The 15,687-nt window shown below is 54.1% G+C and overlaps 1 protein-coding gene across 1 annotated transcript; it reads left to right on the top strand.

Annotated features, from left to right (window-relative positions):
• Positions 1-3,706: 3,706 nt before the first annotated feature.
• On the top strand, positions 3,707-7,297 carry LOC149809186 (tyrosine--tRNA ligase 1, cytoplasmic-like). The gene is made up of 8 exons (XM_089994963.1): positions 3,707-3,860; positions 3,912-4,032; positions 4,802-4,906; positions 5,102-5,249; positions 5,365-5,426; positions 5,702-6,020; positions 6,558-6,883; positions 7,111-7,297. The coding sequence occupies exons 1-8, from the start codon at positions 3,707-3,709 to the stop codon at positions 7,295-7,297; spliced, it is 1,422 nt and encodes a 473-aa protein (XP_089851089.1).
• Positions 7,298-15,687: the final 8,390 nt, after the last annotated feature.

Below are 15,687 nucleotides of genomic sequence, written 5' to 3'. Positions count from 1 at the left end.
ATCAGCACACCGGTGAATACGGACGTGGCAGCTGCAGCTTGGTGCCAGACGATGGTATGGCAAGGAGCTCAAGGGCGGCGTGGTCAAGGTCCTGCCGCTTGATCTGCTGCCGCACATTTTCCAGCTCTTTTCGTGCTGTCATGCTCTGAGCCTCGTACTGGTTGGCACGGCGCATGAGCGCTGCCATCTCCACGTTCTGCCTCTCCAGTGCAGACATCAGCTGGCTCTTTTCACTCGCCATCTCGTTCCGCACTGCTTGTAGCTGCTTGTTTACCTCCTCTCTGACTGCATCTTCAGCTGTGTCAGCAATCAAACAAGCACACAACATTGGTATGCGCATGGCATACCTTGTTTCTGTGTTTGCGTGCGTACGATGAACACCAGCACGTTGGCTGGATAGTCAGCCCTCGAGCATTCAGCTCATGCTCACATCCCAGGCATCAGGATGCGACATGCGATGACAATGTGAGTGCAGCAGAGAAAACACACCAGCTCCCATCTTGGCGTTCACCATGGGCGAGATCGGGATAGGGATCCCATGGGGCATCGGGAGATCTGCAAGCACGCCTTCCGAGGCCGGGAAGGGAGGGGGGAGATCCGGTATAGTTGACTGAGAGGGGGGTTCCAGCAGGCCGCGCTCGTTAGAGCTCCGCAGTGCGTTTGCGCGGCGGTTGCCTCGCTTGGCGGCTTCGGCCTCCTCTTGAGCTCTGCGCCATGCGTCAGCCACAGGGTCATCGGTGCTCTTGCCGCCAGTGTGCTGCAGCGAAGCCCCTCGCTCCTTCCGCAGCTCGTCCTGCAGCTTTGCGCTGAGCTCCGCCTGCTCGCGATGCAAGCGTTCCTGCACTCAACACCACATCAGGACCAGTTGAGATATGCTCTCAAGCTTGCAACCTTAACGTGTGACAAATCTGCAGACTCCCACCCAAGCATGTATAGAAGGATATGCCTAGCCGATGATGAATGCAGCATCGCATTGTCAAACCACTGCTGGAACAACGCTGCTCGTGGTTGCCTTTGCAAGTATCTCCGAGGTACTTGTGCAAAGGGTTAGGGGGAGACAGCAGCGCACCAGCTCTCGCTGGTCACGTTCTGCCTCGCGCTGCCTCTCCACCTCCTTGAGCCGCTTCTTTTCCGCGACCTGCATTGTGAGAAAGTCCTGCAACTCCGTGGCAGCACGCGCACGCTGCTCGATCTCCCCTCGCGTCAAGTACGCGTTGTCGCTCTTGAAGTTCAGAGTTGGCTGAGCTAATACACCTGCGCTCTCCTGATTTGCTAACCCCCTGGGGACATGCGCCCCACCCTGCCCCATCTGCACAAAACTGGGCTTGTTCATTCCTACTGCTCCGCTGTAGTTTGCTCCAGGACCAGCCCCTTGCTCTGGGTTCGGCATGTTGCCAAACGCCTGCTCATGCTGCTGTTGGCCGTATCGGCCGCTCCCCCCGTTCCCGTTTTGCTGCTGCATGTTGCTGTGCATCTGCGCATCCATGCCTCCACCATGCGTGTGAATGTTTGCCTCCATTTGGTATCCAGGCGCTGTGTTGCGCAACGAGTCCTGCTGCGCTTGCCCTGCAGCATATACGATCTATACCTCACCACTATCTCCTGGTATGCGTGTCCGCCCTGAATTTTTCATCGTCAGCGGATCTGCATTGGGACATCCAATGCCGCTTCACAAGGGCATGCCAGCAAGCTGCATGTTGACGCATTATGAGATGCAGATCTCCGAGATATTGCTGCAGAGGGCATTGATGCTCACCTTTCTGGCAGCAGCAGCAGCAGCAGTGGAAAGCTGTCATGTGCATTACTACTGGATGGTCTCCCATTGGTGCTGTGAAGTGTTTGCCAGACTGCTGTTGGCAGCGCTGCTGGATCGGTGGAGATGGGACGCACCTGCTGGTTGTACGTTTGTTTCGCAAGTTGGCCTGGTTGTATCGGTGTGTGATAATCAGGAACGCCCAACCGATTTGTAATGATGTTGCCATACACATCGCGTAAAGGCGCCCCGCCACCGCCCCTGTTTGTGGGCACCTGCTTAGATGCATTCAGGAGCCGAATGTCTTCCTGCATGTCTTGCTCTTTTTGCCTGTTTTTGGAGTCCCTCTGAGCTGCCATCTGAGCCTCCAGCTCTGCCCTGCACACAGCGTATTTGGTCAACAACACTGATGATACGTGATTAACACAAGATCGACATCACAGCGGCGTGTCTGCACAACAAGGGCGTTCATGTAGTAGGTATGCTCACCTGCAATTCGCTGTCCACGGGTCAGCAGTAATACGTGCACAGCACGAGTGGTGTTGCAAGAATCAAGGCAAATCCCGCAGCAAGACATAACTATCAGGCAAATTGCAGTAACGTCAAACATTGGCGCTGATTCTGCAGGGTGGAATCTGTGTGGAGATGATGGACAGGGCGAGAGCAGTGATGGTTGATTTGTGTGTTGAGGAAGCACACTCGGCTGGATGTGGTACACGATGCAGTACAATGTCACATCGATCATTTGCATCAGGTATTTCGGGAAAGCAGTGAGCATTGCGAAGCATAATACTTGATGGTATCCGTTTTACGCACTTGTATGCAGCCTTCTTTGCACTAGCTGCATCTTTCGCATTCGCATCCCTGCCGGTGAGGCGGCTGAGCATGGAATCTTCAGCTGGTCTTGGACGGTAATTCTGCTCATTGTCTGCAAATGACACTACGGGGCGCTGCTGGGGGAGGGTGGGATAAGCGATCTGCGGTGGTGGTCCCTCAGGGGGCCGGATATATTGCGGCGGTGGTGAATACCCTGCAATGCCAGCCTTGACCATGTATACAGGAGCACGATTTGCGGAAGGCTTGCTGCATTGGCAGCTATGAACCATGGTGATACGACACACGTGCAGCAAGCTTTGAAAACAAGTGCTTTAGGGCTGCATGTTGTCTTTTCGATAACTACTGCTGGTTTGCGGCCTGGATACACAGCTGATTTCTGCCGAATTTCACCATGCATGCACAGGAAAGTACTGGAAGCAAACATGGAAGCTGTGTATCTGCCATGTGGACCTTATGGACATCGTACCAGCATCGTAAGGGGGTGCGTCGTGACGTGCTGGTGAGCCGTAAGGGTATCCCATCGAGGGCATGAGCAGGACGGAAGGATACGATGGCAGGGAGGGATACGGTGGCAAGCCTGCAAGTGGTGCTCGATACATCGCATCCTGCGGCGGAGGTGAAGCGTAATTCTGGGGATCGGCGTATGCCTGGTACGTCTGATAGGGGTTTGGTGGAGGGGAGGCATATCGCGGGTCCTGGCGATACTGGTTCTGCTGATTGAAGTCTGGCGGTGGCGCTCCTCCGACCCCTGGAGACATCGTCGGAGACAGCGATGGTCCTGGCTGTGGGCTGGGGCTGTTCTGCGAGCCGCGGGACTGGCTACGACTTCGACTACGGCTACTGTCCCGCTGCATCCGGTCGTCGTCCTGATCCTGTCTGCGTGCTCGTTGCTCCGCCATCTGTGCCCGCAGTTCTTCTGCATATTGCGATTTGATCTCTGGACCGCGCGATTCAGGCCTACTCTTGTGGCTGTACAGCAGCCCTGCGATGTGGTCTGACCCTCCAGGCGGCACTCGGCATCGCACCATATTGACTGGCCGACCTCAATCAACGTGGCTGGCCGGCTTTTCGTGTTGGCAACCTGCGGCATGGTGACTGCTCTGTCAGGAGGTGACTATGCGCCTCGACAAGCTTCACACGTCTACTGCACATGCTTGCGCTGATGAGCTGCGTAACGGAGACGTTCACTGGACTCCACAGCTTCGCTTCATCATCGTATCTCACGAGATGTTGGCTTCAGCGAAGAATCCCACGCCTCTCACCACAGAATGTGCGCTTCGAGAAGCATGAAGTCACCTGACATTGACTTTCGCGTTTACAGGTATTGAGGCAATCAACGTAGCACTGTGGAAGACGATGCATGCTTCAAGCATGGCCTTTGTATGGGAAGGTGGAATGCGCGGAGATGGTGACAGAGTTGCGCGTCCCAGAACAGCGAGCAGGTTACTAACACAGGCGATAGAACGCAAACACCGATCGCAACAAGCGTGCCATCTGGAGGCATTCGTTTACCTTTGCAGATGTTACACCCGATGCGCTAAGTGGGCTGATTGCTGCTCGTGTTATATAGGTTGGATCTGAGCAAGCTTGGAGTTCAACATGCGCCTAAATCTCCAAAGAGTCACAATATTCTGTTGTGATTATCTTGTGTCGTGGTGATAGCGCACCCTGTCAAATGCGAGAGAGTCGGAAGAGAGGATTCATGGTTTACACCAGTTTTGGTTGTCAATGACACCGCTGCAACGTTGAGCCTTTGACATGTTCCAGACTGTGAGCATTAACATCTAAAACTGCACTGATATAACCTAAAAATGTAATGATGTGGACGCCTTGAAGACTGCTCTGCGATTCGCAAGAGGACCGAACGTTTGTCGACAACGGACCCGATGTGGACAGAGCCAACTTGTCCCAGCCATCAACGTATAACAAATGGCAATTCAAGTGGTAGCGCGGATGTCAACGGCCGTCGAACCTCAGGCTGAGGCTCAACTGGGGTCTTCACTCATCTGTGGGGCAAGATGCGATGGTGTGGTGGGTTGTTGTAGCATCAGCATGCAGTCCAATGCATGCAAGGAAAGCATGTTTGTGCAAGTCAACAAGATGAGATCCGATATTTGCATGTCAAGTGTTGCAACGGCATTGCATAGCGCCCATCTACGTCTACAATTTTGTCACGCGTTCTTCAGATTGGTTGCCGCAATCTTGTATCAGGGTCGCATTCAGGGTAGCGCTCACAATGGCCGATCAGGCTGAGGCCAGTGCGTCTGTTCCAAAAGAAGATAAAAATGTCGAGGCAGTGGCTGCTCAAATGTCAGAGTACGTCTGTGACGCTTCTAGTTGCAGCAGGCCACCTTCGGTCGAACATACAAGCATTCCGACATGCAAGGTTATTTCGCACATAATTCGACCACATCTGCTTTCCTCCTTTTCTCCTTTATGATACTCAGTGGGTGCGCGCGTTGTCTGGGCAGTTCAGCAAAGCTGTTCATAAGGTGGGACAGTCCTGTGCAGGCTCGAGATAGACGAGAAAATCAAGCTGTGCCAGAGTTTTGCGCAAGAGATAACACTTGAAGAAGAGCTGAGGGCTCTTTTTGCCAAGAAGCCCAATCCTGTCGCCTATGATGGGTTTGAGCCGTCTGGCCGCATGCATATAGCCCAGGTGAGTCACTGTCGCCAATGAGTCCTGAACTTGGCCCCGGGGACCATGTGTCCACGTCTACTGCCAGTCCGACATGGCGATGGGGAGCGTGCTGATTCAATCGCATGTGGTGCAGGGTGTCATGAAAGCATTGAATGTGAACAAACTTGCAAAGTGTGGTGTCCATTTCAAGTTTTGGTGCGCACCCATCCCCCAACAATGATCGTGTGCATGGCAAAGACACACAGGCTGCATTTCAAGCAACAGTTTGCTACACTCTGAATTCGTTTCAATCATGAGTCAAAGGTATGTGACGTCTGGTTTGGACAGCACAGATCAGGCAGAGACTGCACACAGGTATGCAGCAAGAGGAAGGCGCAGCTGTCAAATGTCATTCAATCAATCCGATGACAGATGTCAAGCAGGAGCGTTGACGAAGGAGGGGAGCAGCAAGAGCAGGAAGTGAGTTGCAGGGTCGCGGACTGGTTTGCGCAGCTGAACAACAAGATGGGAGGGGACCTGAAGAAGATCCGGGTGGTAGGGGAGTACATGATCGAGGTTTGGAAAGCAGTGGGAATGGACTTGGAGCAGGTGGAATTCTTGTGGGCGTCGGAAGAGATCAACAGGAACTCGGCAGTGTACTGGGCGCTGGTGATGGACGTCGCAATGAAGAACAATCTCAAGCGCATCGTGCGCTGTTCCCAGATCATGGGCCGCGGCGAAACCGACGACCTCTCTGCTGCGCAAATCTTCTACCCCTGCATGCAGTGTGCCGACATCTTCTTCCTCAAGGTACCCCTGCTCATGTCTCCTTGCGGTTTTGTCTGCTTTCGGCGCGGTGTTGTCTATCTTTGTTGCCATCCTGTCCTTGTAAATGCGGCAGTATTGTTCAAAACATAAAGCATCATCCAAGCACTGTCCCCATAGAGAAAGAACTTCTTCCCCCGGGGCAAGTGCTCATGCCGGACTATGACCAATTGCGGACGATGGCCGGTGCTCCAAAGTAAATAGGTCGATGCATCTTCCAAAGTCGTTCGCTACCCTTCTTTCCACACCTGTTGGGGCAGCCTGGACTGAGGGCAAATCTCTAGATACTTGGGAGATGCAATGCCAAGCCACACAACAGTCGTCTGCTCCTCATCATGTGTGAGCGTGCAAAGCCGTGTCATGTCTGCTGAGCTCTGCCCTGTTCTTGTTTTGAATTCTGTGCAATGGGAGGGATTGTACTGTAACAGGACCATCGACGACAGGCCATCTCGAGATATCGAGATCGCCCCAGCATCCAACATTCTGCATTTCTTCCTCTGCTCAGCTTGGCTGCACATGCAGGCGGACATCTGCCAGCTGGGATTGGACCAGCGCAAGGTGAACATGCTGGCGCGGGAGTACTGCGACGCGTCAAAGCGGAAGTTCAAGCCAGTCATCATCTCGCACCCGATGCTGCCCGGGCTGAAGGAGGGCCAGGAGAAGATGTCCAAGTCTGACCCCGATTCGGCCATTTTCATGGAGGACTCGGTCGATGACGTTCGCCTCAAGATCAAAAAGGCCTTCTGCCCACCCCAGATTGTTGACAGCAACCCTGTCATCGCCTATGTCCGCAACATCATCCTCCCTTGGCAGCTGCACCTCACTGTCGCCGGCCCAAGTGGTAGCAAGTGCGCCCTCCTTTGCTTATTATGGTTCTGTGGGCTGCTTGGTCATGGCTATCCACGTCACTATTCGTTGTCATGCATGCAGCTGTGCTTGGGTCATCCTCAGGCTCGTCATCGAGTAGCTCTCGCTGGTAGCGAACTACTGCTGTCTGTTTGGCGCGTTCGTACTCCGGTGCTTTCGTTGGGTGCTTGTATTGTGTGCTGTTGTCGATGCTGAGAACGCCATGCAGGAAGTATGAGACGATGGAGGCACTGGAGGAGGATTACATTTCTGGAGCGCTTCATCCTGGAGACTTGAAGGCCGCTGTGACAGCGCAGCTCAATGAAATTTTGCAGCCTGTCCGAGACCACTTCAAGAACGACAAGAACGCTGCTGAATTGCTGAAGCGTGTCAAGTCGTTCAAGACGACTCGATGAGGGTTCTCCTAGGAGAATGTCATCACAGAATGTCAGAGCTACTTGCCTGGTTTTCTTGGGTAAGGGGAATGAAACAGTGTAGAGATTCAGCAAAAGGTCACCAGGGTAAGTCTTTATGCTGTGCACTTGTTTTACAACATGTCTTCTGCCATTTCTTCTTCTGGTCACGTTGGGGTGCGCTTGTGACCCTGCAAGCCAGGAACTCGTAGGAACCCCAATCGACCAGACCTGCTTGAGGCGTTGTTCCGCCACGTGCCGCGGTCTGCTCGATTCACTCCGCTAGATGCTAGCATTCATCACCACGCTCGTCCCCGTGGTATATGGAGGTGGTATCATTGCTCATACGAATTTACTCATGTATAGGCCTGTCTAAACTTACTTAGCAGCCTTCTGTTTTAACTGATGCGACTGGTAACGTCATGACGTGCGCCAAGTCGAGACAGACCAAATGCTCATGAAGTTTCGATATGTATGGTCTCTGGCTGCAACGAGCAATGAACCGTGACAGCTATTTCCCACATTTGAACGCAGTTGTCAGCGTTTATAATTTGCCGGGACTTCGCACCTAATCGTTGATGCCGTGCATGCCACCTTATCCAATATGACCATGTAGATATATCTCCACTCTTTGGATCAGTGTATGCTTCTTTCAAATCTATGGGCTGTTCGCCTTCTGACTTCAGGGTGCGCTCGGTACCACTTGCGCGATTGGTCAGCTCCCATCGACTGGTGACTGGTACCCGGAGCAGCCAATGAAAACCACCAAACTCATTTTTCAGTGGCCACAATCCAGTCCGTGAAGTGCTAACTTGCTGATTTGAATAGCTTTTTGATTTAGCGCCTTCTCATAGAGAGCTCTCAACCGCCCGTTCAGTTACTGCCCAGTGGTGAGGTGCATCAAAGCAATGGACGGCAGCGAGGAGGCGGCATGGTTACGGCGTGTAAGCAGAGATGGTTCAAGGTCTGCGCGACGGGTTTCTTCTGAGCGCCCTTCGCGAGGCAAGTCACAACCACCCTTGAGCGTCGCACCCATGGATTTAGGGGATCCCTCAAAGCAAAGCATCACAGTCTGCGTGCGTTTGCGCCCCTTAAGTCAAAGAGAGCTGAAACGTGGAGACATACCCGTATGGACAGTGGACGACAACAAGAACATCTGCATCACGCACAAGGGTTGTCAAGGGTTCCTAAGTACGCCTTTGATACGGTTTATCCCGAGGATGGCACCAACTACGACGTGTATCAGCAGACCGGCGCAGGCGTCATCAATTCAGTTATCAAGGGATTCAATGGCACTGTCTTCGCGTACGGTGTGACGTCCTCAGGGAAGACGCATACAATGCTGGGGCACGCAATGCAGCCGGGCCTGGTGCCTCAAGCCATCCAGCACATTTTCAAAATCATCGAGCAGACCCCCAACAGAGCCTTCCTGCTACGGTTATCCATGATTGAGATCTACAACGAAGTGATAAACGACCTTCTGGAGCCGTCCAACTCGAATCTGAGGCTCAGAGAGGACACCAAGGGCAATGGATTTTATGTGGAGCACCTCAAGGAAGTCGAGGTGCGGTGACTCCCATTGACAGTATCTAGGCATTTGCGCATGTCCATCATGATTCATGCGAAAAGACCGCTCAGAAAGCACCAAAATGCATACCATTCTTCGCGACCGATCTAGGCGCCTGCTGCCCACTGAAATGGGAAACCGCACTGACTTTGCACCTGCATGGGTGCAAACAGTGAAGCGAGATCCTTGTTAGATGATCACTCATACTTTGAAATGTCTACCTATTGGCTAGCTTTAAACAAGCTCCGTGCCGTGACGCCAACATCCTTGAGTGGAAGCCCTGGCCATCGTCAAATTATACATGCAGCTGACATGACATGTGGCTGCAACAATGCCAGTCATATGCAATCCATCCATGTCCAAGGCAAGATATAACTTGTAGCTGCAGTAATGCTAGTCTCGTGGCATCCTTCCATGTACAACACATGTCAAGACAGTAGTTATGCTTGGCCGTTCCAACTATCACTACCATGGCAGTGACAGGCTAGATCAGACTTGCCGCGATGATGCAGGTGCTATCAGCCAACCATGCCTTGTCCTTGGTAGCAGCTGGAGACGCGCAGCGCAAGGTGTCTGCAACGTCCTTCAACGATGACTCATCACGCTCACACACGCTCTGCCGCATCATGATCGAGTCGTGCAAGTCAGGCGACAAGGGCATCGAGCGCCTCTACTCCGCGCTCAACCTCATCGATCTTGCAGGCTCTGAGTCAGCTCGAGCAGCGTCGACGCGCAACCATCGCATGGAAGGGTCCTACATCAACAAGTCGCTGCTGACGCTGGGTACAGTCATATCCAAGCTGTCGGAGGGCAACGCCGCCCACATCCCGTTCCGTGACTCAAAGCTGACTCGCCTGCTACAAGCGTCCTTGTCGGGCACTGGGGCACGTGTGGCGATCGTGTGCTGCATCACGCCAGCTGCAGCGCAAGCGGAGGAGACACACAACACGCTCAAGTTTGCCACGCGTGCAAAGAGCGTCAAGATTGCGGCGTCACGCAACGAGATCATGGATGAGAAGTCCATGATCGTGCGCTACCAGAAAGAGATCATGGTTCTGCGGAAAAAGCTGGAGCAGGTGATGGCCACCAAGGAGAAAGTTGCTGTAGCAGAGGCCAACCCTGAGGTTGTGCAAGAGATGCAGGTGCGCTTCAGTTCATCATTCCAAGCTCATGTCTGCAAGGGTTCTGTATTGTGCGTATCTGGGCAAGCTGGGCCTACGTAAGTCGGCTGTCCATGCTGTCACAGGCGCACGTATTTGTACTCTGGAGGCCAAGTAGTTCTTGAATGGTTGCCATGTGGATGACGGTAATGTTGTAAAACATTACCGTGATCAGCCGTCATCAGAGGCCCAAAAGGTCGTCGTGGGCTTGAAGGGAAGGCATCTTGTGTGCCACAGTATGTTGCAGGCGTCCATGGCATTCTGGCGCGGATTATGCTGCTGGTCGTAAATGGTCACTGCTGAGGATGAGCATGGGTGCCTTAGCACTGCCATCCTTGCACGTCAGCATGGACACTTCATTTCACTGATGATCAGTTCCTCAGGGTGCCTTAGAACACAGAGGAGTCTTTTGTACAGAAACGTTCATCAGATTTCGACAGTCCTGTTGACACAGCTCTGACACCGTCAGACGGCTCAGCTGGTCATGCGCTGCACATGAGTATGCAACGCTGCCTGATAATATGTATCGTGACTTCAGGAGAAGATGCACCTACTGCGTGAGAAGCTGGAGGAGGAGAGGCAGGTTGTCCTCAACCGGGAGGTGGAGAAAGCTGCACTGGAGGCCCGAATCAACCGGCTCACACGAATCGTGCTCAACTCCACACGCGCCTTGCTCAATTCGCCCGCCCCTGGCCGCAACCCGCTGCACTCCGGTAGCATGACTCACACGCTGTCGCCGCTTGTGTCGCGCGACTGCCCCACCCCTGGCCAGAGCAGCCGGGGGCCCATGTCCTCACCGCGCTTCCCGCACGATGATGAGGAGGTAGGCCTCATGAGTCAGCACTCGATGCGGAGCTCCCTGCACTTCGGGCAGCTTCGAAGTGTGGGAGACATCCACCCTGGCGCCGCGCTCTCACTGTATGACTTTGACTCACCCTACATCGCAGAGAACGACATGCTGCGCGAGCACTTGAGAATGCTGACGGAGGAGATGGAAGCTCGCGGCATCAAAGTTGCAGCCGCGCCGATCATGAGCGCTGCCGGAGACGCGCTCAACTCGCGCGAGTCGTTGCAACGCGAATTCGCGTCGACCTTAGAAGCTTCCAAGGCCGCACCCCTCGGGACAACGTCTCAGGCCAACCTCTCGACGGCCGCGGATGCTCGCCACCTCATGGCGCTCCAAGGGGGGCTGCACCAGCTGAAAGGCGGTGCCATGCAAGCGGCCGATTTTGCAGCGGCTGCGGCGGCCGCGGCGGCCGTCGGGGGCAGCGGCGCCATTCCGACAGCGCTGCTGCAGCGCCTCGAACAGATGGAGGCGCACGTTCAGAACATGCTGGAGCAGCTGGAGGCGAAAGACAAGCAGCTGGCACGGGAGCGCCGCATGCTTGAGCGCTTTAGAGAGCTCGAACAGCAGGTGGAGATGCAGCTCCGCACAGTCACGCAGGTCCGCGGCAACACCTACACACTCCCTGCGGCAAACACTGGCATGTCGTGTACTTCATATGCCATACACAATGTGCCGGATGCCTTACTGCCACAATTTGCGTAAAAGTACATTTCAAGTCAACACAAGCAACGCTGATGATCTGGTTTGAGTATCGTCCCAGCACGGCAACGGGTATGCACGATCGGAATGCCCCTAAGGAGTCTGAGTCTGAAGACATAGACATGTGAATGAGCGATGCCCACTTTGTTGGTTACATGTCACTAGCTTCTCTGTTTGCAGGAGAACCAGCGGTTGCGGAAAGACCTGAGCCGCTCCGAGCAGCAAGCCAATCGCATGCAAGGCTATGGCCTTGATGGCATGTCTGCCGAGGACTTGTCAACGCTGATAGGGCTTCTAACACAAGCTGTTGAGCGTGTGCGAATAACTGTGCAGCTGCGCCAGCTGCACTCGCTCTCGGGACATGCTCCTCGAAAAGGGCTGAAGCCGTCGGCCTCAGACACATCCAGGGCAACAGCCCAGGGTGACAAAGCGGATCATGAGCAGGACTCCAGCTTATCTTACCCTGCTTTGGAGGTTTCAGACGACCCTCTACAACGCATTGGTGTGTCTGACAGCGACGTTAGCACCCTGCACCGTCCTCCATCGAATGCATCAAGTGCGGCGAACGGGATGTCGATGACAATGAAGGCCGCTGTCACAAGAATACCGGACCTGACGGCAAGCCGAGTGGAGAGGGGGCGAGGGGGCAAGCCAGGGCCTGGGCCTGGCGCGCTCTCGCTCTCGCAGAGTGCGGCAGCGTACTCTGCGTTAGGGAACCCACAAACACCCAGGTCTAGGTCAAGGCCCGATAGCTTCAGACGGTTGGATCAACAACCGTCTGAAGTGGCGCCAGCCAAACTGCCCCGGCGGGAACCCAGCCTGGACATGATGCGATCATTGCTTACAGATGATATGAGGGATGGGCCAAACCGGTGACCGCAACTTGCTATGCTTTCGAGCTTGACGTTCTCAAGTACCTTTACAATGTTGAGTTACAGCACACAAAGACGGAGTGCAATCAAGCCTGTCAAGGGTAGGGTTGCTAGCACTCATGCTTTCTTTTGTGAATGCTATTTCATGCGCGCGCACTAATGGATGTTGGCATATAAGCACAAGGTAATCGTGCATTGACTTCAGGGTAACGCATGTAGAGGCAGCGGACCTCGTGATGGGCGCTGGAAATTATATGATTGTTTTGAGATGTTTACGGTATTGTTTGAATTTCGATGGTAGGGGCAACATCTGTATTTTTTATGTGCTGTCTCAGCAACCGGGGTGAAAACCGTCAGAATTTGTGCTCGCAGACATATTCATCAATGCTTTCCGATGTGCTGTTGGACTAGCAACAGAATGTGTGCAGAAAAAGCACAACCCAGAGGCATTTTTTCACATACAGTCAGTCACAAGATAGCACAGCACATCTGCAAAACAAGAGCCATCCTTTGCAGATCACTTCTTGTTTTGACGTGTTCATTCCAATGCATTCTGGACCAAGATCCTCACATGTGTGTTACAAGGCAAGGCTACTGCAGATCAACAAGCTTGCTAGGGTCTATGAGCCGGCAGAGTGTATGCGCTGTTGATACGCTGCAGGACAAAACATGATTTCAAGCAGACAAGCAGAACACAAAACATAAACTTGTGTCCAAATGCAACCAGTTCATGTGGACAACCAAATGCATGACACAAGAGCCGTTCAAGCATGGCTATCCCCAACGGTTGTCCGGAAGACATAGTGAATGAAATGGAGAGGATGAAACAGAACAAGCCAACACGGTCAATCAAGAAGCCTCACAATCTAACGAGCCAGCAGTCACCTGCTTCAGGTAAGACGTTGGATCGTGGGAACAGTGGGGCTTGCTAGTGGTTCAAGTGGCAGGGCGCCCTTGTCGCCGAGCGCAACGACACAGCGCTCGATATGCCGCTGCACACCACCGACATGATGTACGATATGTGCAAATGAGCGTGCAACGCCACCCTGCGCTTGCTTCAAGCACTCGTCGAGGGAATGCTGGACGCGAGTCTCCATGACACGTACGTGCACCATCCCATGACGAGCCAAATTCCCCACACACGTCATTGGATGGATAAGCAAGGGATGCGCGTGCTGCATCGACAAACCCAAAGGATCAATCGCATTCTGTACACCTACACGCCGTCGTGCACCCCGCCGTACGTTCGGCTGTGATCCTATCTGAAGATTGCTGCGGGTTGCGAACCCGGGATGGTGTAGCTCAGGCTCAACGCCTTCCGGATGACCGCTGTTACTGGCTGTACCACACATGTCGACAGCAAAGTCGTCCGCCCTCACGGCTTTACGACTAGACTGTGGCTGTTCTGAGATGTTGTCTGCGATGGCACCGCCGATCGCGTTGGTGGTGTTCTTAGAAGCGGGCTTGAGCGCATCCAAGGGAGTGGGTGCCTTTTCGAGGCCGGTTTTTGTGATTTCAAACGTGATGCCGGCCTTGTTGAGGCGATCGATGAGAACGCTGCCCATTGCTGTTGCAGGGGTGAGGACACCCCCTTGCAGGTAGCCAGCCTCCAGCAGCTCCGGGCCTTGCAGCGCCAAGCATAGGGCTGACTCGAGAACCATGCGCGACGTTTCCCAGTAGCCAGGGTCCCGCCTGCCTTGCACCAACGCCTGCAGGCTCCCCAGCCATCAGACAAATTGATGTGCACACTTGCTGCCACCAGCGTCAAACAGCAGCGGCTTCTGACAGCACATGCTGGGACAAACGGATGGGACAGCCATCGTGTTGAGAAACACCCGTTTTGTCGTGTGTTCGAGACATTGTCATGCTTCTCATGTCTAATGGGACGGGCGGGTCGTTGCACTTGTCAGTGACGCGTTTGGTTTTGCTTGCATGATTGCAAGCTGTTGCCTGGGCCATGGACGCCAGCTGTGAAACTAGACTCCAACATGCAGCATGCTTGCAATTTCAAACTGTTTGGGCACAACCAAAGAGTATGAACATATATGCATGATAAGCACTACTAGAGCGACTCAGATCATAGAAGCCATCCAAATTGCCTGCCTTCAAGCGAAAACAGAGACGGTGGCAAGGAATGACAGGTTCAGCATGCTCATGCACACATTGTGACGTGAGTGGCAATGTACTCATCACAAGCGCAGTATCCCATGCCACACGCAAGTGCTCTTATTGTCTCGCTCAGAGATGGATCGATGGGCGAGACACAGCAAAGGAGGGGAATACAGGCGGGCCGGGAAGCAATCCATATCACACACCTCACACCGCCGCGGCTTGGTGCGGCCCTCCTCTTGCGTCCAGCCATGCAAGGTGAACCTCCAGTGGTTGCGTTTGCGATACGCCTCGGGGGGGCCGTCGCCAGGCTCAGGCAGCAGGGGAGCCACCAGACCCCGCAACAGAGGCACAGTGGTCACCAGGTGAAGCATGCTATGGCCCAAGGAGCCGAGGATCGCATCCACAGGCCCCTCCGCCTCGTGCGCCTCGGTGTACACGAAGTTGGGGCCGTATGGGGTTCCCACGGGCTCCCAGAGCCCGTTACTGCGGTAGACGACGCGCATGTTGATGGGCGCAAACTGGAACGGGTACGTCCACGTGTTGATGCGGTTGTTGAACCGCGGGCCCCCCTGGTCACGCGGCGGCCCTGTGCGGCTCGGCTCCGGCGCTGCAGCTTTTTCTTCTGCCTTGTCGGTCGCTGCCTGCACACCAGCAAGTACCAGTCATGCGTGGGTCAACAGGCACCTGGAACCATTGTCATGACGGTCTTGCTTGGTCATTTACAACACAAACATCTCCGCCACGGAAAGGGCAGCAGTTTCGTTACGTCACAGCCGCTAACCCGATGCAGTAAGGTATATGTCACAGCTGCAACGACCTTCAGCCGTGTGTCCCCCGAGCGCCAAAAGCAGCTCTGGCGGTGTATACCGTTACCCAGAAAGGGCAAGTGTATTCCTAGTAAAGATACATCAGCATGATGTGTGCAGCTCATTTAGCGTGGCGTGCTAGAAGTCCACACCAACCGTTTGCAAATTCCGAGCAGAGGTGGTGCCTCGTGATGTCAACTCTGAACCGTCAACTGAACCATTCACGATGTCCAAACAGAGAGAGTGCCGCGAAGGTTGCGATCCCAAAAGCGTACCAAACACGGCCGTGCACAACGCACACTTCCCCACAGAGCACCAACCACGGAGGCA

The sequence above is a fragment of the Nuphar pumila genome, unplaced genomic scaffold (genome assembly GCF_984573655.1).
Source record: "Nuphar pumila unplaced genomic scaffold, dmNupPumi1.hap1.1 HAP1_SCAFFOLD_1595, whole genome shotgun sequence".
Classification (NCBI taxonomy): Eukaryota; Viridiplantae; Streptophyta; class Magnoliopsida; order Nymphaeales; family Nymphaeaceae; genus Nuphar; species Nuphar pumila.
This window is presented reverse-complemented; position numbering and strand designations above follow the sequence as displayed.

Bases quoted from the DNA above. Each gene is read 5' to 3' on its own strand.
- LOC149809186 (XM_089994963.1), top strand. From the start codon at position 3,707: ATGCGCCTCGACAAGCTTCACACGTCTACTGCACATGCTTGCGCTGAT. The intron at 3,861-3,911 runs GTGCGCTTCGAG...TCGCGTTTACAG, and splicing joins CACGCCTCTCACCACAGAAT to GTATTGAGGCAATCAACGTA. The intron at 6,884-7,110 runs GTGCGCCCTCCT...AACGCCATGCAG, and splicing joins GCCGGCCCAAGTGGTAGCAA to GAAGTATGAGACGATGGAGG.